At 36.4% G+C, this 25,618-nt stretch overlaps 1 protein-coding gene and 1 long non-coding RNA gene across 3 annotated transcripts in view; one reads left to right on the plus strand and one right to left on the minus strand.

The window, feature by feature from the left end:
- The first annotated feature begins 3,392 nt into the window (after positions 1-3,392).
- Positions 3,393-4,889, plus strand: LOC127088287 (uncharacterized). Its single transcript, XR_007790165.1, has 3 exons — positions 3,393-3,931; positions 4,053-4,413; positions 4,531-4,889. It is a non-coding gene; the product is annotated as an uncharacterized LOC127088287 (long non-coding RNA).
- Positions 4,890-21,337: 16,448 nt separating this feature from the next.
- LOC127088288 (protein SABRE) overlaps positions 21,338-25,618 on the minus strand; it is a 36,614-nt gene continuing 32,333 nt past the window's right edge. For both annotated transcript variants that reach the window (XM_051029215.1, XM_051029214.1), the window contains exons 20-23: positions 25,254-25,580; positions 24,989-25,156; positions 24,406-24,778; positions 21,338-22,166 (exon numbers count right to left, since the gene is read on the minus strand). In XM_051029215.1, the coding sequence (XP_050885172.1) occupies positions 22,057-22,166; positions 24,406-24,778; positions 24,989-25,156; positions 25,254-25,580 (978 nt within the window). In that variant the 3' untranslated portion in view covers positions 21,338-22,056. The remainder of the gene's footprint in view (positions 22,167-24,405; positions 24,779-24,988; positions 25,157-25,253; positions 25,581-25,618) is intronic.

The raw sequence follows: 25,618 nt of genomic DNA on the forward strand, positions 1-25,618 counted from the left end.
CATATGAAGCATCTGCTGATAGTACTGATGAATATTTGAAAATTGGTGAAACCACGACCCTAAAATGTGTTGATAAGTTTATAAGGGGAGTGATCAACATCTACGGGGCTCAATATTTGTGAAGGTCAAACACTAAAGACATTGAACGCCTAATGCAAATGGGGGAGGCACAAGGATTTCCAAGTATGTTATGGAGTATTAATTGTATGCATTGGAAATGGAAAAATTGTCCAGTTGCATTGAAAGGTCAATAGGTTCGAGATCCTCATGGGAAGCCAACTGTTATGCTTGAAGCAGTGGCTTCACAAGACTTACGGATTTGGCATGCATTCTTCGGGGTAGCAGGTTCAAACAACGATATTAATGTGTTAAATCAATCCAATGTCTTCAATGGTGTTCTGCAAGGACGAGCTCCCGAGGTTCATTTTACAATCAATTATATTGAATACAACAAGGATTATTATTTATAAGATGATACTTATCCTGAATGGGCCACTTTGTGAAAAGTATCCTGATGCCACAAGGGGATAAGAGAAAATTGTTTGCCCAACATCAAGAAGGGGTAATAGAGGATATTGAACGAGCATTTGAAGTTTTTCAATCCTAATTTGCGATCATACGTAACCCAACACGATCTTGGTACTTAGATACACTCCAACGCATAATGAATTTGCGCATCATATTACACAACATGATTGTTGAAGATGTACGTGCCACATATGGTGGAAATTGTAATTTTTCTTATGATGATTTGAGCAATGATGTGACAATATTTCCAAATGATTCTAATATTGATTTTCAAGAATTTCTACATAGAAGATTTGATCTTCATGATAAATAAATTCATTGACACCTGTCTCACCTCGAAAAATGCGATCCCTCGCGATAGGACGCGGAAAAATATTGTTCGAAATAGAGTCGCCACCGAACTTTATTTATTCCAATGAAGGAATAGGAAAATATCGAGAAAACCTTTTTTAAAATAGAATAATGGTCGTCGCAACCATATTCGGGTTCGGGAGTCGATTACGCAAGGGGAAGGTATTAGCACCCCTCACGTCCGTTGTACTCAACGGGAACCTTTTAGTCTGATTTGCTATTTGACTGTTATTTACTTGCTTCGAGTGATTAGAATTGGTGATAGATATGGATGAAGACCTTAGGAGGGGAAAATGGGAGGTTTTTTATTAGTGTGCTCGCGAAGATACAACAATCTTCTGCCTACGTATCCTTATGGTGCAATAAGGAAATCAGAGCATTCGTAGTTCGAGCTACTACGAATATTTGGTGTGTTTTGTTTAATGAACGACTGTGTAGGTCGGCGTTCTAACGGCTAAACGTTGGCTTGTCTACTCTCGGTGGAGGCTCTAGCATTGGTTTGTTGTGCGCATTAGAAAGGATTGACAGTGTTCTTTTGAAAAGGGTTTTGGTCACGCGGGGGTGACGAGTTGAACTGATGTGTTTGGGTGTTTTTGGTTTGGTTACGATCGCGCGGGGGCGAGAAGTTAGTTTGATTTGTTAAGGTGTTTTTTGAAGAACGATGAAAGATTGAGCAATGTGGTGCACACCAATCGTTCAATTCTTTCGAGGAATAACAAGGTGAACGCCTTCTACTCCTTTTTCGTTCGAATTATTTTTAAAGTTTATTTGTGGATGTTGAATATGCACGGTAGTGAGGCGTACGCCTCCTACTTGCTTATCCAAAGAATAATGAGGCGTGCACCACTTATTCCTTTATCCAAGTTTATTTAGCGTATTTTAATCGGAAGTCGATAATTTATGCAATATGACGATCGCCAATTATTCAAACAATTGAGAGATGGTGAGGCGAACGCCTCCCATCTTTTATCGTCCGAGGTTTAATTTATAAAAGATATGTTTTTAGATGTTGTATTTCATTTGTGAAAATAGTTTGAATATTTTGAATTGATAGGTTTTGAAAAGTTGATGATTTGAGCAATATGGCGTACGCCAATTATTCAAATAATCAAGGAATGGTGAGGGGAACGCCTCCCATTCTCTATTGAAGTTTAAGTTAAAGTTTATTTTGAAACTGTGTTTGATATAAAAGGTGATTTGAGTTTATTCGATTGTGGTTTTAATTTGATGACGAAGATTCGAGCAATGTGGCGTACGCCAATTATTCGAATAATCGGAGGATAGTGAGGCGAACGCCTCCTATCCTTTTATTATCGTAAATTTAGAATTAAAAGAATTTGGAATTTAGTTAATTTGGAAGAAATGATTTGAACTTGTATTATGGTTTTAAAATAATTTGAATTTAGAAATTAAATTTGATTTAGAAAAGTGATTTGGAAATTGTATTTGGTTAAGGTTTTAATCGGGTGACAAGAACTAGAGCAATGTGGCGTACGCCAATTATTCAAGTGCTTGAGAAATAGTGAAGCGAACGCTTCCTATCTCCTTTTTCATCCCAAACTTATACAAAGATATATTTTTTGAGTATTACATTAATTTAGGAAAATGATTTGTATTTTGAATGATTATTAGGGTTTTTATTGAATGACGAAGATTCGAGTAATATGGCGAACGCCAATTATTCGGATAATCGAGAGATAGTGAAGCGGACGCTTACTATTCTCCTTTTCATTCAAAGATTAATTATTAAAACAAAGCTCTTAGAATTTATAAATAATTTGGGGGAGTGATTTTAATTTTACGGAGCTTTAGGGTTTTAATGGAATGACGAAAATCCGAGCAATATGGTGTACGCCAATTATTCGAATAGTCGAGAGATAGTGAAGTGGAGGCTTACTATTCTCCTTTTCATTCAAAATTAATTTAAATAATTTGGGAGAGTATATTAATAAATAAAGGTTTAGATTGGTAGAAATTTGGTTGAAAACAAAAATTTGGTCAAGATTGATTAGCTAATTAATTCGAGATGAAATTATTTTATCAATTTGGATTAATTAAAAGTCAATAAAAATAATAAAAAATTACCTCAATTGAAAAGATCAATAGGTTTGAACAACTTAATTGTGTTTTCTAAATAGTTAGAAGAAGGGGTAAGAAAAGGAAGAGGGTTGGTTGTTAAACTGAAATGAGTCTTAAAACAAAAAGCCTAAAGCCCACATAATCGTGTTGGGCGCTGGGGGGTTGAAATAGCAAATTCACAGTAATGTACAAGGCCCGCTCGGTCAGGGCCCAATCCCAATTCTCCATTAATTATCAATAATAAACTTAAATAATGAGGTTGAGAAAAAGAAGGTGGAAGCCTCGTCTCCAGCGGTGACTTTTCCGCTCCCTAACACAAACCAAATGATTCCTAGCAGTAAATGCTACCCTTAATCTAAGCATTGAAATCAAGCAGATAATTTAAAAAATAATAATAATACATTAAAACATGAACACACAGTAGAGCCAATGTATTGATACGTTGTTATCCAAATGGGATTTGAACGAATCATTAACCCAACATTAAATGTATTGTTAGTGAAAAGTTATTAACAATAATCCTTTCTCTTAACGTTCACTAAACTCTCCCTATCTGCCCCTCTTAACTCTGTTCTTTTTTCTTTTTCTCTGTTCTAGACCCAACCTCAACGCTGAAGCGAACTGGGTAGTAACAATATAAATCTACGACGGCACCTCAGTGCAGCCATGGCGGCGCCGTCACGAGTACTTAAAAATCGAACTCCTAGCCACTAAAACCCTTGTAAATTCGAATCTAGCTATGTAACTTTTCAAGTCAAAAAGTTCAGAGAACCCAGATCATCAAATAAACAGAACAGGAAACCTAAGTTTTCAAATCAAAATTAAACTCAACGCAACAGCAATTTTATGTGACAATCATGGGGTTTATGGCTTATGAAGCGATGTGAAGAAGGTGGTAACCTCAAATCATGCAAAGGAGAAGTTTAAATACCAAACCGGAGCTAGTCCGACGTTCGACTTCGGTCAAGGCGAGGTAAACGATTTCTTTAGCGTCTTTCGAGGTTCTTTCTTCCTTCTTCTGAACTTTCCGTCTTCTTCGCTTCCTCTCCCCCCTCCGTTCTTCTTTACTGATTTGGTATATCTTGGTTTGGCAGTGGCTTAGCTCAGTTTATTCAAAGTTCTAATGACAAACTCTGAGTACACTTTGAGTCGTATCGAGCTTTGGTCTTTGGTGATTGGGTGTGAGTGAAATCTCAGCAGAGTAACGGTGCGGAATCAACTCTTTTTTAGTGGATTTCACTCCCTTCTTATAGAGAGGTGGTACGAGGTTCATGTGATGGTGTGAGCTGGCGGATCCAGCAAATCATTCTGTTAGAGTAAGATTTCCTTCTGGATTTTGTGTGGTCCCTTGTGTGAAAGTTGTAATTCGAATCCATTGCGTTGGCAAGATCCTCACAAAAATGCAAGATTGTTCTCACTAGCCTCTTTACCGCAGTAACACTTGTATCTGTCATGGTAAGAATCCTCATTTTTACTGTCATGTAAATTCGATTTTTTAGATGGCGTACGACCCTTGGCTGTCCCTTATTAGGCTATCATGTTCTATCGGTCACCTTGCTTGTGTTTTGGTAGGTACGACTTACTGAACATTCTTAAGCAATGCTTTGAGTAGACTTCGTCTTGTAGCTGGTTTTGCATAATACCTTGATTCCTGTACCCTGGTTAACTGGTAAGCAACATATGGAGATCCTTTGACAGGTGATAGGAATCATTGCTTTGGTGATGTCGTACTTTATGTGTAGCATGTTCACCAGGTATGTTTTCTGGACCTGGATCTTGTGAACATATCGGTATCCTCTGGTTCCTCATGCTGAAAAACTCAATTGGATTTTGGATTGTGGACGTAGCTCTGTTTTCATGCTGTTCTGTTATTCGAATCTTGACTTCAGAATGCAACTTATGACTGTACCTTTCTTGTAATGTCATTGGATTTTATGGCCACTGCATGATGAAACTTAACCATGACCTTGATTCATATTAGTATTCCACTTTAGGTAGTATCCTTTTTTTGCATTTGCATAATGAATCCTTCTTTTAGATGAAATTGGATTTATGAAATGCATGTTTCTAAGTAATATGGACATGACATGATAGTGATATGAAACCAAGGTAATGTACCTCGTGATGAAATGTATGCCATACTGTGCATATGACACAATTTGAGAAATGAAATTGGAATTATGAAGATTTGAAATGCCCGGACAAAATCTATCGGGGTATAACAACACCTTCGACAAAACTTGATAGAACATATATGACAACGATATGGATATGAGAATAACAACAATTGAAAAATATTTTAACGTTTATGTTTTTTTAATGATTTTTTTTGATAAATCATTTGTGTCATGGTATTTTTTAATATATATTTATTTTACTTTTGATTTATTTTAAAAATATAAATATTTTAATGTATTTAGATATACATGAATTTAAATTATTTTATTTAAATTTTTATATAATATAAATGTGGGATTTATTTTAAAGTTTTTGATGGGTCGTGGGTATGATGCATATTTATGCTCTAAAATATAAGCCCTAGAAAAAGCAAGTTTAACTAGTTCAGTGGATCGACTATACTCTCCCGGCGTTCCAAATTCATTATGAAAGAGAAATTAATTTGCAGACACTAATATCAAAATTAATTTCATATATTAAATAAGTAAATTGTTCAAAGTGAGTGTGACATATTCCTGTTTTTTCGAGAAAGTTAAATTCTTCCTTTTGGACGGTTTTATATAAGTTCATTTCTACGAGATCAATGTTGTGTCATCGTGATATGTCCAAGAAGAATATATGTTTTAGATGCAATCAGGATGCTGAGACGACTCTACAGTGCTTGAGAGATTGTGAATTTGCTACTCGTTTTTGATAATCTATTGGTTTTTTGGATCCATTATTCTTTCAAGAGAATAACTTATATGATTTGATTAGACATGACATCAATGACGAATCTATCTTTTTTGACTGTTTGCCGGTGGTTGTGACACGCTAGAAACAAATTGTGTCTTGCGAATGAAATGATATCTTTCTATATTCAATAAATAAACGTAAAATTACCATAACATATCAAGTATACAAATAATTAAGTTAATTATATTATTATTAATTTATAAAGATAATTATTCATAAAATAAATAATATAAATGTGTTTCCGGCCAACATGTCTTGAATTTTCTTACCCGTGTGAGACACAAAACTCACTCTCTTACACGTAAATAAGACACACAACTCCATAGGAATACCCATGTGCAGTATATGAGTGTGTGAGATATTTCAGGTACACAATATTAACATGTGTTGCACTCAAATAAATATGGTTGTTCTAAGTTTGTCTTGATCGCACATAATTGGTGATTCTTTATGTGTGTTTTGTAACATTTGACTCGACAATTAAATAAATAAATTATAATTAATCACCAAGCAAGATGCTACTCACAACCATTAAACCAATTTGAATGACATAATAATGAAAAATAATTTGTTTGATAAACAGCGGAATTACAAAGAACATCTGACATAAAAACTCCAAAAACATTATTAGTTTGAAATATGATTAATCGCAAAATAAAATCAAACAGAACGATATGCAACATAAACAAATATAGGACAACCGATCCCCTCGTGTTATGTATCAGAGTGACTATAACTATAGATCCGAACGACAAGCAACTAAAGAGGCACAACACGGTCCTCAACCTCAAGCTCCTAATCAAGTACTTGATTGTCTGTACTCCAGAGGAGCAGATACACAACAACACAAAAAGGAGGTGAGAGTACATTCAAATAATACATGGTGCATAAACATTCAAGGTAGATTCACACATCTACACAATCATCCACATAATCAGAAAATACACCAATATCATGTATTCACATCTCATCCACATCACAATCATCCAATCACAATCATGCAATACAATGCAACAATGACTCGACTCATACTCGTCACGATTCCTACTCTGAACCGGACTCACAACTCAACTCTATATGCATGTGGTACTGACTCAACGTTTGGTTCTTCATACAAACCGGGTCCTAATCTCTGCAAACCGCGAGCCCTCATTCTGAGCTCCATGCCCCCATTCAAGGCTTGGGACACGTCACTAGTCCCCACTCTGAACTAGCGAACACGTCTCTTTCACAACAACGACACATATGATGAATATCATACAAAAAATGCAACACAACCCCACTTTGATTATACATAAGTAGTCGACAACAAAGATGCAATACAACCTCACTCTGACTGTAATTAAATATATTCACTGCATCAATAGTAACTCACATCTCAAAGGACATGTCTCATCCGCTTATGAACAAGTATGCACAAAAATCTACATCACATTATACTTGTATTTTTCATCACATATTTCACAATTACACATAACTCACATTTATGCATAATATTACTCAATTAATTATATAATTTCCATTAATCAATTCATATTCCTTAAAACACACCAAACAATAATCAATCTTCGACCGCTAGACAAAACCACCCTCAAAACCCAACTCAGTAGGTCAGGACACGCATTCTGACACGATGGCAGGTAACCCGTCACCAGGATGACGCCCGTCATCCTTCCCATCATCCAACATGTCACACTGTGACGACTTGGTAAGTCCATGTTCGCCCGGAGGCCATGATGGTATCCCCTTCATATGCCTAACGTTCTTCAGCACTTCACAGCGCGTGATGCCCAGGGTGTCATACGGGTGACGCCCATTACCTTACTAACAGAAGCAGAATTGCATTATGCACTTGCAAAACTTCAAAAACTCTATAAAAATCCTTCAAAATAGTCCAAAAACATCACCCACATGATTACCACACAATAACATGCTAATTTCTATTAATCTAATATGTTATTCCATTGATTTAATCATAAAAACCAGAATTAATTCATGCTTTGGAAATCCCAATTTCATGTCAAAACTTATGTTTATGAACAAACAACATATGCAACAATAACACCAAATAGAGTACACGATGTTGCAATTAAATCATGACATACATACATAACTACAATCACATTATTCATCAAACAACACCATCAACAAAAGATAGAAAATCATATTAGAGGTTAAGGGAAATCTCTCTACTCTTTCATGAATGAAGCACCCATAGATGAAGAATTCTCCATTACTTTGTAATTCCAAAAAATTCAACAAGACAAGCTTCAATTGATCTCTTTCTCTCAAGTCCTAGCACTCCATTTCCATGTTTTTTTTCTCTAATAGCCTCTAAAAACCTAATTTGTCTAACTTATAAAATATATACTATTTTATTTAATTTCTCTAAATTATACTTTTTGCCCAACTAAAGTTCAACTCTCATCCACTCACCACTAAACTATCTCAATTCATAAAACTGACTCAATTTTACAAATTCTCACCAAATTCTAATTAATTAATCAGTTAATCCCCACAAACCCAATTAAATAACACAAAACACCACAAATACCGTCACCGACCAAACATGTCACATATTCACAAAATAATTATTTAAATAAAATACTCAATTAAATTAAATTAAATTAATAATTAAATCAGAGTGTTACATTTTTCATTGTTGTGATAAGACAAAAAAGAATTTCAAATGATTTGTGTATATTATCTTCATCCATTTAAACATTGCATAGCATCATCGGGTCTGAAGAAATTCTTTTTAGCTTCAACGACGTTTACTCTTAACTCCTCTATCAACATCTAGTGTTTTGGTCTTATGAATTAAAGTATGATCTAAAATTTAGCCATCAATAGGCCGGTGGAACAAATATGTAATGGCGTCTAACATATGGGTCATTTCACCTATGGATAGATTGTAAAACATCATCTTAGAGTGTCACATCTTACTAAAATCTAACGTTAGTCTGTGATCTATATATAGTTTAATATTTTTGTGCAACATGTTTTAAAAAAGATTAGGGTTTTAAAAACGGTCGCGGTTACTTAAAGGTTTTCGTGATTTTGAATAGTACAAGTGTCGTAACACTGAATACGGTCGTCGCGGTGTGAATTAATTACAATTTATTCTTTAATATAAAAACGATGATAACTTTATCGATATCGACATCTGAAAAAACCATTTTGTCACGACCATTTTTGGAGGTTACGAACCATTTTTTAAAACCCTAGACTAGATGCTTCTACTACATCTTGAAGTTATGATGCTTCAACACATATATCTTTCAACCATGGCTGACACACTTCAATGTGTCACATCATAACTACAAAAGTGAGTTATTTAAATTGTGTAATCAATGCATATGTACTCTGATCATAACTTCATTTCATCTCCCATCACTAGTTCTCTGAACTACGGAGCTCTGAATTCCTCATTGCACTATGAGGATACGTAGGCATGAGGGCCCAAATCCTTACCGAGCACTTTATCTATTTCTCATTCCTTTTCCCTTATTCTTTTACGAGTAATCTTAGATATCACACATATTCGAGCGATAACAACCAAAATGGTTCCCATGGAGTACCATGGATGTTAGGGGTGCTAATACCTCCCCCTTGCATAACTGACTTCCTTACCCAACATATCTCTTTCCTCGGGTTTTATCGATGTTTTCCTTTTCCTTCGAGAATAAATAAAGTTCGACGGCGACTTTATTGTATGTTCGAGCGTGCGATACATTCGGGTATATTTCCACTAGCTTCAGCCCACAACACTTGGTTTAAAGTTCTATGCCAATTCCTTGGCTTTTGACCCACGTGCTTCTTTATTAAACGAATCAAAGTCTTATTGGACGCTTCGACCTAAGCATTAGCTTGGGCATAATAAGGTGTCAAAGTTAGTAACTTGAATCCTACTTCTGACGTAAACTCTGCCATTTTCTGCCTGTGAAAACTGAGCCTTGGTCAGTGGTAATAGTCTCAGGTATTCCAAATCTATATATAATATGATTTTGGATTAGACTAATCACTTCTTCTTAGTCGACATTAGGCAAAAGGATGGCTTATATCCACTTAGTGAAATAATATATCCCCACCAAGATGTATCTATGCCCTTTCGAGGAGGGCTTAATCTCGCCAATTATGTCTAAGGTCAATCCTCTAAAAGGTCATGGCTTGACTATTGAGTTCAACTCACTTGCAGGCACGTGTTGGATACCTGAATGTTTTTGGCATTCCTGAGATCCTTTGGCAAAATCTATGCAATCTTTCAGCATAGTTGGCCAATAAACCCCTAGTCGAAATAGTAACCATTTCATCTTATGGCCCACTTTATGAGAGCCACATGATACTCTATGTACCTCAAATATTTCTAAATATGCTTCATTTTTTCCAAGGCACTTAAGAAGAATCCCCTCAGGAGTTTTCTTAAACAACTCGTTCTACATAATTACATAACTTATGGCTCTATACTTGACCTTTTGATCAGTCACTCCTGTCGAATTTCCCAAGTATTTGACAATGGGTTTTCTTCAATCATTATCTGACATTAAGTCAATCGCCAAAACTTCATAAGTTTCAAAAATTTCAAAAAAAACTCAGATTTTTCTAAGTTTGATGTTGTCTCGGTTTCATCTGACCTCCCCCACCCACCCACCCACCCCACCCCATTTTTGACATTGACAATGTCTTCGAAGAGCTTTCTATGGAGATAAACTTATCTTTTACCTCAACCAAATCCTCTAATCTCTACTTAGATATTTTTTAACCTGAAGCAATATGGGCTAAGTCATTTGCTTCTTGATTCTCCATTCGATCTATGTGGTCAATAGATACATGGTCGAAACATTTTAGCAGGGGTTGGCCATGACAAAGTACATCATCAAATTTTCTTTTATCCATTTATACTTTTTTTTTCAATTGTCTAACCACCAATTCTGAGTCTCATTTTATTTCGACATTTCTTTCCCCCTGAGTCTAATAAAATATGAAGTCCTCTTATTAAGGCTACATATTAAGCCTCATTATTCGAACAAAGACCTTCGATTCTAAACTTGAACTTAGTCGGTATGTCCTCTACCGAAATAATGAATACTCCAACTCCGGTTCCATCTTTATGCTTAGAACTATTGAGGTACAATTTCCAAGGCCTAGTTTATGCATAGCCTTCTATTGCCTCAACCATTGAGTGGTCGCCAATAAAGTATGCGACAATTTGGCCTTTTACTTCTTTCAAAGGACAATAATCCAATGAGTATTCAGTGGGTTCTAAAGCCCACTTGCTTATTTGACTTTGTAATATAGGTTTCGATAACATATGTATAATAACATTAAAATGAGAGTAGACATAACTATCAATTGGTTTTATACAATGCTTAAGTTTTGTACATGAGAAATATAGGCACAAACATAATTTTATATTGCATTATACCTAGTTTCTGCATTAGACAAGATTCTATTGAGATAATAAATGGCTCTTTCAATGCCATTTTCATCCACTCGAGCTAACATACTTCCTACAGTCAAATTTGACGCATATATGTACAATTTCATACACTTATTTCTACTTGGAGGTAACAAGATAGAAGGCTTCATCATATAATCTTTAATATTGTCGAAAGCCTCTCGTTGCTCGCTCCCCCATATTATGTCACCCTTTTTCTTGAGTCGAAGTAATGGCGAGAATGAATGAGTCTTGTCACTTAAGTTGGAGATGAATATTCTCAAGAAATTTATTTTCCCTAATATATATTGAAGTTATTTCTTTGTCGAAGGAGGCTTGATATACAATATTTATTTCGGTTTGTTCTGATTGATCTTTATGCCTTTCTTTTTCACCACAAATCCCAATAAGTCTCTTGCATGAACACAGAAAGCACACTTTAATGGATTCATTTTTAATCCATATTTCCTAATCCTCTGCAAGAATTGTCCAAGACTACCTAAATGACCATTTTCTGATGAGGATTTTTTTATTATGCCATCGATGTGGACTTGCATGAAAGTCTCGATGAAGTCATGGAATATTGAATTCATAGCTCTCTGATAGGTTTCCCTAACATTTTTTAAACCAAAAGGAGTCACTACCCATTCATAACTTCCTAGTGCACTTGGGCATCGAAATGTAATTTTAGGTACGTCTTCTTTAGCTATAAAGATCCAGTTGTACCCAGAATACCCATCTAACATACTTAAATACTCAAAGCTTGTGGCTAAACCTACTAGCATTTTTGCCACGGGCATTGGGTACTCATCTTTAGGTGCAGCATTATTTAGATCTCTAAAATCTATACAAACTCTAAGAGTTCCATTTTTCTTTATAACGGGTATGATATTATCTAACCATTCAACATACCTGGACGTTCTAATGAATTTACTCCTGAGCATCCTTTCAATCTCCTCTTTGATATTCGATATGATATTTGTGTTGGTGTAAGCCCTAGAGGCCAATACTTTTGGTACTTGTATCGCATTATTTATTAATAATAAAAGGCTTTTTCTTTATTATGTTTGTCTAATAAAGTCCCTAGAATAGCTAGTCCGTTTAATGTATCAAGTGTGACTTAATCGTGAGATCACATTAAACATAAGGACATTATTCTTAAAGTATTTGTAGTCGAGCTTTATTGTGAAGTGGGATAACATTAAATCATTAAGATTATTATGTATATAGACTGATGATCACATCTCATGAATCATGGATAAGGAGTTATCAAGTCTTAAACATAGGTATGAATATTAAGAGTAACATCTATACTGAATTGACCCGCTATGAGAATACTATATAGAATGTTATGCAAAGTGTCATAAGTTATTCTCATGGTGATAATGGTGTATACCACCCTTCGGCCTGAAACCACTATGGACCCTAGATGTAGAGTCGAGTGCCTTATTGTTGATCAAACGTTGTCCGTAACTGGATGACTATAAAGACAGTTGATGGGTACTCCACGAAGCATGCTAAGGGACATGAGTGACCTAGATGGAATTTGCCTATCCTGCGTAATAGGATAAATGTCTATGGGTCCAATATTGAACTGGACAAGGATGACACAGTCGATGCCTTGTGTTTAATATAGACATAAGGGCAAAAGGGTAATTGTACACATAAGTATTATCACAAAAGGATTTGTCAGATCACATGACATTTTCGTGTCTTGGGTAGCAGTGATGTGTTGCTAGATACCGCTCACTGTTTATTATGTTAAATACGTGATTTAATATAATTGCCAATGCCACGAAAACCTACAAGGTCACACACAAAAGGACGGATTGATGAGAGATAGAGTAACTAAGGAACACCGTAAGGTACGGTGCACTTAAGTGAACTGTAGAACATCGTAAGGTACGATGTACTTAACTAGAATATGAAATATGGTAAGGTACCACACGCTTAAGTGATTTTGGCATATTATAAGATATTGGCCACATACACTTAAGTGGGCTTTTTAGCTTGTAGCCCACACAAGTGGTTCTATAAATAGACCCCTTGTGCAGAAGCATTAGTGCAGTTGCAATTTCGTTTCTCTCTCTCTCTCTCTCACTCAAAGCCTTCATTCATAGCAGCTAGCACTAAGATTGAAGGAATCCGTTCGTGTGGACTGAGTAGAGGCGTTGTCATCGTTCAACGTTCGTGATCGCTCCGTAGATCTGCATCAAAGGTTACAATCGCCACAAGAGGTAACAATTCTATCACTGATCATGCTCATTCGTAAGGATCACGAAAGGAGAAATTTTAAATTCCACTGTGTTTTGGATCGCCCTTCTCCTTCACTTTGATGCAAACCTTTTTTGTGGTTGTTTGACTGGTTTCTTGCCAGGTCAAATTGGAAATTTTAACTCCACCATGTTTTGACTTAACCTTGGCATCTCGTTGTAGTCCCAAGTGAAACAATCTTTGAATTCTTTAAGCAATTCAACCACCTTCTTCTTCATACTTGGTTCGACTTTCGCACTGATGTAGGTTGGTCTTTTCACTGCTTCATCGCCTAAATCTACTTCCTTTAGGGTCTTGGGCCAACATCTTTTTAGTTGAATCAAGCGGGTCTTTTTCAAACCCTAAAGGCTCATTGTCATAGATATAATTAAGCCTTCAACTTTCTGAAGCTGTTGTCTGGCCATAAAGGTTATCCCCAAATTTATCAGAGTTTTCGACATTAGCTTCAAGAGCCAAATTATACAATGCTCCAGCTTCAAGGGTTGACTTTAATCTATTTTCATCCATGTAAGCCGAAATTTGAGCCAATGAATTTGACTCAGAAGTCATTTTCATCGACCATGGTCCACCTTATGGGTGGCATACTTACTTCTTCGACAGATTGATTTTTTACTTGTTCTTTAGCCCAAATGAACCCATGACAAGGATGAAGGTTCAGGAAATATGTAGCATCCTTTTGAGGAGTATAAACCTCCTCTGCTGCATAACATGGAGGAATCTTTGCCAAGTTTCTGTCAACGTTCCTCTTGCCAATCTTACTAACTCCAACCATGTAATAACTATAGTCAACCTCGATGTTTTCCACTATGCCATCTTCATGCCAGATGGCAAACCTCTATTGCATAGTCGAACACACTACATGTATTCCACAGATCCACTCACTCCCAAGTAATAAGTTGTAATTGGCATTGGATGTAATCATCATGAATAATGTTGGCCTAGTCGTAGAGCCAACGGAGAGTTCTACCTTAATCAACCCCAAAATGTGACTGGTCTTGCCTTCATAATTCAACAAAACCATGTTGTGAGTTCGAAGATCATCATATATCTTCCCCATTTTTAAACAATGAATGCGGCATCAAATTGACAATTGTTCCCCCGCCAATGAAAACTTTGTTGACGGCCACATTATCTAACTTCGCCCTAATGAACAAAAGTTTGAGATGGTACATCATCCCAGGGTCTGGCCTCTCAAAAGTGGCATCTCGCTTCTCAACAAAGCCATTGTCCATAACATAATAACATAGAGGCTTTTGATTTGCAACCTCATCTTGTATGTAATCTTCCTCAGTCTTCGAAACCCCTGACACGTTATCATACTCTGCAGGGAGCACAGAGACTATGCCATAGTTAATTTGAAAGTCATCTTCAAATTCCGTGTTGAAGTTATCTTTAATTATCTCATCATTTGACTGAGGAGTATATTCTGGAGTTTTGTCCTTAAGTTGAGGAGTGTATTCAGGGACTTCCTCCTCTGGTTGAGGGGTATATTTAGGTGTATTCGCCCTTTCCCTAGAACCACTCTTTCCCATATGTGCTACCCTCAAGGACAGTCTTTGGTTGGCTATTTTCTTGTCTTCATCGCTCAGTTTCCTCGTGTAGGGTTTCTTCTGAGTTTTCGACACAACCATATCACACTTCGCCACAGGGGCTTCACGCTTGGTTGCAAAGACTTGTCTTTCAGTCTTGTTCTTCCTTTGGTGACTCCTCCACTACATTTGTGTCATGGGGTTGTTTCCCTTGTAGTTATGAGGGATGTGTGACTTCCCCTTCGACACCTTCTAGTTCTTCCGGTCTGGCAATCCTATCTTGAGATCGACCACTTTCCACTTCGACTGATTTTCCCATTGCTGGTTCAAAGGCTTAAGCCACTTTCCTTTGGGTACATTTATTAGTGATGATAAGTTATCTGATGAGGTTGCCGAAAATGTCACATATATTCTTCATTTATACGAGGAAAACCTATTTTTTCTGAAGTGAACCTAGAAGCTTGGTTTCCTCCTTTGCTTCTTCTGGGATCCTGCATCTTGCTATCTTCCAGTTTCCTAATAGTTTCCTCGTCTAAGACAATGCACACCTTAGGCATAACATCATCTTAGAGTCACTCAACTTGCACCATTCCGGGAAGTCGAGCAACCCTATTCAGCTTTAGGGTACGTCATTTGCATTTCTGCGTCAGCAATTGCATAAATCTTCTCAGCTATCTCAACCTCCATGTTGAAGCCCTCAGTAGCTTCCACCATTATGTTCTCGATGGGTTCAGCATAGTGAGCATCCTCAGTTTGGAGTAGGTCAACATCCACCTGCATTGATGCCTTTGGCTTATCGCCAAATTGCAGCCTACCTTCTTTTAAAGTCTTTTGCACCAAATCCCTGAAAAGAACACATTGAGATGTTTTATGACCCCCAAAATTATGTTATATACAAAAACCTCTATTTTTTCTCTGTTCTAATGAAGGAGTTTTTCAGGATCGGAGGAACTATTATCTATCCATCAGTGACTAACAAATCAAATATTTCGTCACACTTTGTTATATCAAAAGTATATGTTTTTGTGACGAATTTGTCATTCTTGTTGGGTTCGACAAGATTCTTCCTGTTTGACGGCTTCAGTAATATACATATGTAAGGAGGTACTGACTAAGCTCAGCCACATTGATCTCACTCTCTTTGACATATTCGTCGCCTAGGTATGAGAGGTATTCGTCTGCCTCTATGTACGCAACCTTTTCTTTTTTATGATACTTATTCGTTTTGGCTTTTTCAGCTTTCAAGCGTTCGACTTGGCGAACCCTATCTGCCAATTGTTCTATGTCCCTAACGTATTGAGTATCCAGTTTCTTCCTAATGAATAATCCAGGCTACCTGCAGCCATTTCGACTAACTCGTGTTTAGGGACTTGTGTAAAGAATCTTGCTTTAAGAAGTTTGAACCTATTTAGGTAATCATCAATCGACTCAGGGACTTTTCTCCTAACACTAGTCAACCCCTTCAAACTTATCTTCGACTGACCCATATAAAATTGTTCATGGATTAATCTCTCCAACTGACACCATGTTTTAACAAAATGTGGAGGCGTTTTTGTTAGAGAATTTGGAAAATACTTCATTTTTGTTAGAGAATTTGGAAAATACTTCATTTTAAAATTCTCATTATTCACAATGTCGCCAGCCTCGGTTTGATTCCTGACGACATGTTCAACTGTCGACTCACTAGTGTCGCCAGCGAACTTAGTAAATTTCGGAACTTTCCAACCCCTGGGCAACTCTGTTTGTCGAACGTATTCTAACAAAGGAGATATAAAGGTAGGATTGTGGAGTCCCACATTAAGTCTATATGGGCCAAAATATATTCTACCATATTGGCTATGTTGTTATGTCCCCCAAAGTTATTTTGTTGGACATGTCGAAGAACATGGTCGGCGTCTTAGTTTCTCTGAACCATCAAAGGTCTAGGATTATATTGACACGTGTATTCTTCCTCTACCCTATTTGGGATAGGCTCTATTGGTCGAAATCCCTGGCTTTGGCCTACATTCACGTGGGCCATCCCGTTTTCAAGCGTTTCGACATGTGTAACGTTTGATATCTGAGGGGTTGGTCGTGCCTGAACTTGAGGTGTGCCAAAAAAAGTCAGCAATTCGATCCATTTGATTGGTCAACAACTCATTGGTTTGGCTTGTATTCGTAATCAAATGATTAAATATGGCTCTCATTTATTGGGTCGGGGTGTTAGCTAAATCTAAGTTACTTTCGTCCATTTGTTGCCTCATGGCCATCATAGAGGTGGTATTTAAAGATAGCGTTATTTGAGGGATGTAGCATATCCCTCCTGGTCAAAGCATATTATTGATGGTCGAAGACGAGGCATTATGTGGATTATACGATGGCCCGTTAGCCATTGCATTATCACTAAAATTTGACATATTAGTATGAAGGCCAGTCATCATCGACGTTGGCATGCCATAAGGGTATTCTCTATTATTCATTGGTATTGAGAACCCAAACAAAGGCCCTAGGACCGCAGGGTTAAATAGGGTATTATCTGACTATGGTAGGGGTGTCATCCCCTGTGATGGTACCGGTGCAATTTTTGTTGACAATACCATCGGGGCAGTTGTCCTAACGGGCCTTGAAATAACATCCATTTTAATCGTCGATCTGATGGTTATTCTTCTATATTTTGGGGATTGTTCTGTGAACTGGTGTTATCTATAGGAGGACGCGTCATTTTTGGTAAATACTTTCCACTTCTTAAACGCATACAAACTACTCATAACAATGCATGTACGCATAACAAGTTTATAAGAGAAAACTATGAATGTCTATAAAAGACTAAAGTTTAGCAAAGGTCCAACTAGGCATGCCAATTTGTTTACTGTAAAATTTGGTAAACAATTGCTAGTCTCTTATTGAAGGTTACTTACATGATCAACTAGGGAATACTAGGACATAGTGCTAAACATTTTGTTTATAATTTTGTGTAAAAAATGTATAGGGTTTCGACTTAGTCGAAATAGTTGAGAAAAGTAATGACTTTGACAATGTTAATAAGAGTAAAATTTTATAATGCAGATGTAAAGTAACAATGTAGTTAAAAAAGATATGAAAGTAAATTGACAAAGAACATAAAATGAAATTAAAAAAAAAAACTTTGCATTTGAATAAAATGATGTTTCAAGATTCATACATTTTTTCAGTGAACTCGTTTTTCTCTAATGCAGGTAATTTGAGTATTTGTGAGATTTTGTAGTGAAATCAAATGAACACCCTAAATCCTAACACTAGAATCCCTACTTATACAAGTGTAAAATAATTGTTTTCTAATGTTTGTTTCTTCGACCTTCTCCACGTAGATTCTTGCATGTACCTCGTTTCTGAACATTCTCCACATGTTCCTTGAGATAATACTGAGAAGTAGTTATTCATTTTGAACAAAACACCTTTTTGCACCCAAATAACTGATAATCGATGCACCTTGTTGTCGTTGAAAACTCAAGCCACCATGTCGTCGAAATGTTAGAAGAAATATTCATTTTTACGAAAATATCATAAGTCTCATTTGCACCTTTTCTCTTGAAACTTGACTTTTGCACCATAACACTTCGACAAAAATCTAGTTGACCTCAACTTGCTCTAAGTCTTATTATTGTACTAAGATTTTTTTCCCTTGTCGAATATCCTAGCTAACAGCATGCGACAAAGTCTTTGTCTTCTTATTTTCCTTAAAGAAGAAAGAGAGGTTTGAGTGGATCCCTGAGTGTGAGGAGGCTTTCACCAAGGTCAAGAACTTCCTCACATCGTCTCCTATCCTGACTCTCCCGAGGGAAGGGTTGCCATTACTCCTCTAACTTTCGATCACAGATCAGGCGATGAGCTCAGTCCTTGTCTAGGAAATAGACAGGGTAGATAAACTTGTGTATTTTGTAAGAAATGTGTTCATATGCGCCAAAGGACACTATCAAAATATTCAGAAATTGGCCCAAGTTATTGTCGTAGTAGTAAGGTAATTGAGATCATACTTTCAGGGTCACAAGATCCTGGTAAAAACCCATCATGTTCGGCAAATTTGAAGAAGCCCAATTTAGCAGGGAGGATGGTATCTTGGGCGATGAAACTCTCAAAATACGACATCCAACATATCCCTAAGGGGAGAATTAAGTCACAAGCTCTGGTAGATTTTATGCAGAATTCAGCTCGCTCATATAGGATAGGACACCCCAGAGCGGGTGTTATCTATAGATGGCGCCTCCAACATAAAAGGGAGTTGCACTAGGATAATCCTAGAAGGAACCAACGACATACTCATTTAGCAAGTCCTAAAGTTTGAGTTCACCGCCGGCAACAACCAGGTGGAGTACGGGGCTCTAACCAAGTCTTTGGCCAGTACCAAGTCAAAGAGCCTAAGCTGATAAGATATTTTCAAGAGGTATATAACTTATCTTCTCGTTTTTTCTCCTTTGAAATGGATATTTTTCCCCCACGAACAAAACTTCAAAGCATACCTTATATCCAAGACAGGCACATTGAAGACAGTGTGGTTCAACATAATAGTTATCCAGGAGACCCTCGACTCCCCCAACATTAAGATAGACGATGTGTACTCTCTGGAAGTTATCCTAGAATCTAGTTAGATATCTCTCATACTACGTTATCTACATTCTGGAGAACTTCCACTAGGCGAGGGAGAAGCAAGAAGGATCCAAAAACAGGCTGCTAAGTACACCTGCTCTATGGGAAACTATACAAAATAGGGAGGGCTTATCCCATGCTACGATGTTTGCCCTGGTCCTTGCAAAGGTACACAAGGGTGCATGTAGAAGTCACATTGGCGAGAAAGCCCTCGCACACAAACTGTTAATAGTGAGGTATTATTGGCCTGTTGTTTCTGGTAAATTAAGTCACAAGTTTTCGTTCACTTACAGGATTAAACTCGAAAAAATCATATGACACCTTGTGCAAAATAATATAACAAAAAAGTGTTTATGCGTGGAACTTTGATGTTTGAATGTCGAAAATTTAGACATAAACTTTAACTTGAATAATGCATAATTGCTTTGGAAATAAGAAGTAAAAAAAGAACATAATAAAAATCGTGTAAGTAAATACTTCAAATTTAAAGGATTAAAATAAAGGACGCGGATTCATACCTCTTCTCACAAACTATTTTCTCTCGATAACTTGGATACTTAAGTTCTATAGAGAATACTTGATGAATTTTGCGCCCCTTGTTTACATGACTGGACTCGTCTTATATACTATTACAATGTTAACAGTCGATAAACAGTTATCTTCGTAGAAATTGACATGTACTCCCTTACGTGGACTTCAGCCTTCTAGTTTGCTTCCACGTGTCTTCGAGATTTGAATTATTTTGAACTGCTCTTTTAAAAATATCCTAATTACTTATGTCGAAAGTTTCTTTTGTCGAACCTTGGAGCATACCATCGAAATGATATAGCGTTGTACTTAGCCTATGAATTTATATTATTTCTACTTCTATCAAATAATATCAAATCACCATAACATTTTTCGAGATTCTAAACATGTTTTAAAGAGAGTGATCTTAATCTTGTGGATTTGTTCCTGAGATTCTTCTAAACTAAGCTTGGTAGGTTTCTAAATTATCTAAACCTTGAACACAAAAATATATTAAATCTACAAACATCTTATAAGAGAGTCAATTCACACCCTTCATTCGGAGTTATCAAATGTTGAAGTCATAGAAGGTTATTTTATACTTAGAAATCTCATACCTTTATATCACAACTTTATGGTGAAGGTCCCTTACCCCTTGAGGCAATATTTCCTATGTCGGATTTTATGGTGAAGATTCTTGTTCCCTTTATGCTGGATTTCATGACGAATGTCCTTTAAACTCTGGTCGAATCCCGATCTAACCTTTAAACTTTGAATCCCTAAACATGTTGATGAATTATATGATCCAATTTTGATTAGCTTGCTCATAACATTGTATCAATTGAAAAATATTATTATTTGGTTGAAAAACAGTTTTTTTTTAAATTAACTTTGGATTCCACCATTCAATAATTTAATATATAAAATTTTGAAAGATTCTATCAACTAAAAAACTACTATCTTGGTTGAAAAATATTTTCTAAAATTAAAACTATTAAATAATTTATTATAAAATATTTTGAAATTTCATCCTATGAATACCAACATAACAATCCTTTTATACCGATTCAACAACTCACAATTCTAACACAAAATTTGTTATAAAGCACAACTTAGCTTAGCCTTTGCAAACTCGTACGACAGTTATTAAACAGAGGAAACTCACAAAGAGTAACATTACAAATCATCTATAGTTGTATAGCTTTATCTAAAAACAAATCTTAATATACAATCTGGCGATGAATTTCAAACCTCCTCATTGAAAGTAGCATTTAAAAGCACTAGTCTATCTATATAAGGATGTCGATTTACAAAATAAAAATATTGATTTTATTCTATTTTATCAAAATATGATGAAATGTCTATACATAATCTTGTCAACCTTTAGCATATTATTATCTAATAAATTAAGAAGCCAAAATTGAACTGACAAGAAGCTACAAGAATATACAACCTGGATGTGACTTGGGCGAGCAAAGAGGCGACCACAAGCTCTTTGATCATTGATACTGAAGTTGTTAAGGTATAAAACATCAGATGTGTGGTTTATGTGGAATTGGAAATGTAAGATGAAAGGCTCTTTATAACCAATGACTAGAGTCTGACTAGGGTCGCCACGAATATACACATTTGATAGCAACAGACATCAGTCATGTATTTCTGTTTCCATTCCAGGTGCCCCTCGGCTCAAGATGTACATATTGCAGTTTTCAACTGCGCCTCTTAACAGAGAGAAATCATCTCACACATTGATGTGTCCTTTAGAGCATGTAAGAACTAAATCGAATGTGTATCATGATTGAAAAGTATGAAATCCTTTGATAACTATGAACATTTCTATTCGTGAAAATCTTCATATGGTGAGGATCCGCTTGAAGAATCACTGTCAAATGTGGTTGTCTCTCTTGGAGATGATGGTAACGATTCTCTTTGTTGGGAAGATGAACCTGCAAGAGATTGAAACTTCATCCTCAAGTACTCAAGAGAACATGATAGGATTTGACCATAATGAATAAATAAGACGAGGAAGTCAAATATCAAAACAAAGATGTTGGCTAACTTTGCAAGAATTGTCACTGAACTCTATAATTTGATTGGCTAACTTTGCAAGAATTGTCATTGAACTCTATAATTTGATTGGCTAAATTTGCAAGCCCGGGGCACATACAATCATTGAAAAAGCTAATGTGAATTTGTCATACTCATAAAGGTTAGATTTATAAAAGTAAGTATAATCATAATGTTAGGGTATTCAAATAACTAAGTAAAAACAAAATACAAGAGGAAAAAAAAAAAATAAAGGTAGAAGACCAGATGAATACAGCATCACAAACATAATATACTAGTTTTATTTACACTAAAAATTATCACCAAAATTTAAACTTGAAATCCAATCAAGTAATGAGGAAACAAGTGAATAAAGAACTCATGGTTTTACTTTGGATAGCCAGAAATTTTCACGTATGTGTTCTTTGTAATTTAGTCAACAACAATCCAACTAGTGGAAAAAGACTGGGTTGTTGTATTTCTTTTTCTCAAAAGTCCTTAGTAGAGTCGCTTTCTGTCCTAATCATCAGACCGTGACAAATACTCTTTGGAAGTTTGAAACTCCCTCCAATTTGAGCCTTCCTTACAAGGATTAATACAATTGACATGTAATTGATGAGGAGTGCTAAAAACACTCTCTAACCCTCACCTTTTTATTGGGTAAAACACATGTGGATCCTACCACTTTATGTGGGACCCATTTCAAAAGTGAGAGACTCATATGTCTTTCATCCAATAAGAGAGTGAGTGTTTGAGAGAGTGTTAAAAAGAGAGTGTTCCTAGCACTTGTGTTGTAGACCAAAGACACCTCTTCCCTTACATGAGTAATTAGTTTGGAAACACTAGCCCGTTTGCGTGCATCATGGGTAAAGCAACTAATTTTAATGGATAATATCTATCAGATCTTATCAGTGAACACTAGAGATATTCTTTCACCTTGATATCGATTGGATTTAGTTTTGCTGGTTTTTGGAGTTGGGCCTTGTATTCTGATTGGGGCCTGGCTTCTTAAAACAAAGATCAGTTTAATAAGGTTTAGAGAAAAGGTAAAGAATATCTGAATTTATGGGCTGTTTTAACAATTGTCTAGTGTAAACTCCAAGGGTTTGGTCTAGTGGTAAAAAGACAGACCTTGGATCCAGTGGTTCCAAGTTTGGTTCCAAGTTCGAGCTCTGCAAGTATCATTTGAGGGAGGTAAAAGTAAATCCCTTTGTAGGTGCTCTTTGAACACTAAGGGCTTCCCTACTTTGGACACAGGCATATCCCCTCACCCTAAATTTTTTACATAAAAAAATCGTTTGGTGCATTTACTTGAAGAAGATAAGTTACTGGTTTATTAACAGATTTAGAAGACAATTTAGCTGCACTCTAATTGCCATTTTGGCTTGCTTACTTTGCTGTTTCCTTTGAAGAATTTCTCATCTTAGAAATAACTTTTGGCCATACATGTACTCTCCTAGGGATGACAATGGGTAGGGTTTGGATAGGGTACTATATTACCTGTCCCCATACCCGCAGTTGGAAAAAAAAACCGGACCCGAGCTCATACCCGCAGTTGGAAAAAAAATCCGTACCCGAGCTCATACCCGCTTGGGTATCAATATTGGCACCCATGCCCGTACCCGTATCCGTTACCCGCATTTCTAATAAAAATAAATATGTTAAGCATAAAATATCATATTATTTTAAGTTTTTAGCAACATTAAAAAGTTTTTAAAAAAATTTACTGTTGAATTATGAAATAAATGATCACTTATATTAAACATGTAGTAGTTTAAAATTGATGTATTTTTAAAAATTGACACACATTTATTTTTATATAATAATATAAATTAAAATATATAAATATATATTGTGCGGATATGGGGCGGGTTGGGTACTAAGGTGCCCATCCCCGCACCCATCCCCGCTTATTTAAGTGGGTAATTTCTCGAGCCCGTGTCCGTACCCATGTATGCAGGTTTTTACCCTACCCGTGGTGATGGGTCAAATTGCCATCCCTATATTCTCCTTTCTTTCCAGTAATATATTGTTCTTTTAGCCAAAATTTAAAAAAAAAAACAATGTTCCACAAATTGAATGAATATTATGCAGTCATAAATGCAAAAGCAATAGAACAAAAGTAACAATTTAGCAAACCTTTTTGTCCTCTTGAGCGGAACTTCTTAGTGTGCCTCCTAATAAGTTTTTTAGCTTTTGTAATGGTCAGCTGCCTAGCAAAAGGAGAGAATTCCATATCGCTTTCACTCCAATCACCTGGAAAATCATTCTCTGCTTCACCCCTCATGGTTCGGAGCACAAATGCCTTTGCTTTGCGACGCTGAGTACTGAATAGTCCTCTAATAGATGTCACAAATCCATCACCTGCACCATCACCTGGACGCTTGGGCCAAGATGGCGGATATTGATCAGATTTTCCTCCTTGGCCTTCATTGTCACTAAAATTGAGGTCAATTTCAGGAACACCAGCTCCGGTAGGCTGACTCTGACCTTTATCTTTAAATTTCCGACCCTGCGTGATCCAATGAATAGGTAAAATATGTAAGGGACTTCAGTAGAGAAACAGTTAAAAGTTGCCACCAAATAGATCTCCAAAGGAAAACACTCATAAATTTGCGGCGGTAGGTATAAATAAGGTGTCTGAGTTCAAAGGAAAACACCAGTTATATATAACTATAACCAACAAAATGAAAATAGAAGGAAACTGTAAGTCACTGATCACCTGCATTCCAGTCACAGACTTCAGGACCCCCCAGATGATGTGCTTCTTAACTCTGGAAAAGAGTTTTCGCCAAGTCCCAGTAAACTCCGGCCGGTGAAATTGATCCATAAGTAACTTGAGATCATTTACAACAATCCTCTGTCCTTCATATGTAACCAATAATTCCACCTGCAAGAAATAATGCACTGTGTTTAGCAGAAATTTGAAATGTTGCATCATAAGTGAAGATAGACAACAGCTTTACCAAAAGCCCGAAACCACCAACCTGGCTAATTTTGATGTTGTGAAACTCCATCATTTTCCGTGGCCTTGATCTCTTCTCTTCATGTGACTTAGCCACCTTTTTTTCTTCATGAGATGAGCGGCCACCTTTAACACCTTTGGAATCTTTTGATTTATTCTTGGCTTCATCTGGTTGCTCGGCAGAACTACATGGGACATCTTTTGAGGAAGAAAAACTTTGCAAAACAAGTTCATTAGCTACAGATTCGGCAACAGTCTCTTCCCAACTTCGGTCAAAAGATGATGTCCTTCTCAACTCAGGGGTTATACTAGTATTAGGGTTTTCTTTGGCACTTTGCACTTTGGTTATCTGCGAGCAGGATACAAAAACTCCTTATGGAAATCTAG

Source organism: Lathyrus oleraceus, chromosome 5, assembly GCF_024323335.1.
Source record: "Lathyrus oleraceus cultivar Zhongwan6 chromosome 5, CAAS_Psat_ZW6_1.0, whole genome shotgun sequence".
Classification (NCBI taxonomy): Eukaryota; Viridiplantae; Streptophyta; class Magnoliopsida; order Fabales; family Fabaceae; genus Lathyrus; species Lathyrus oleraceus.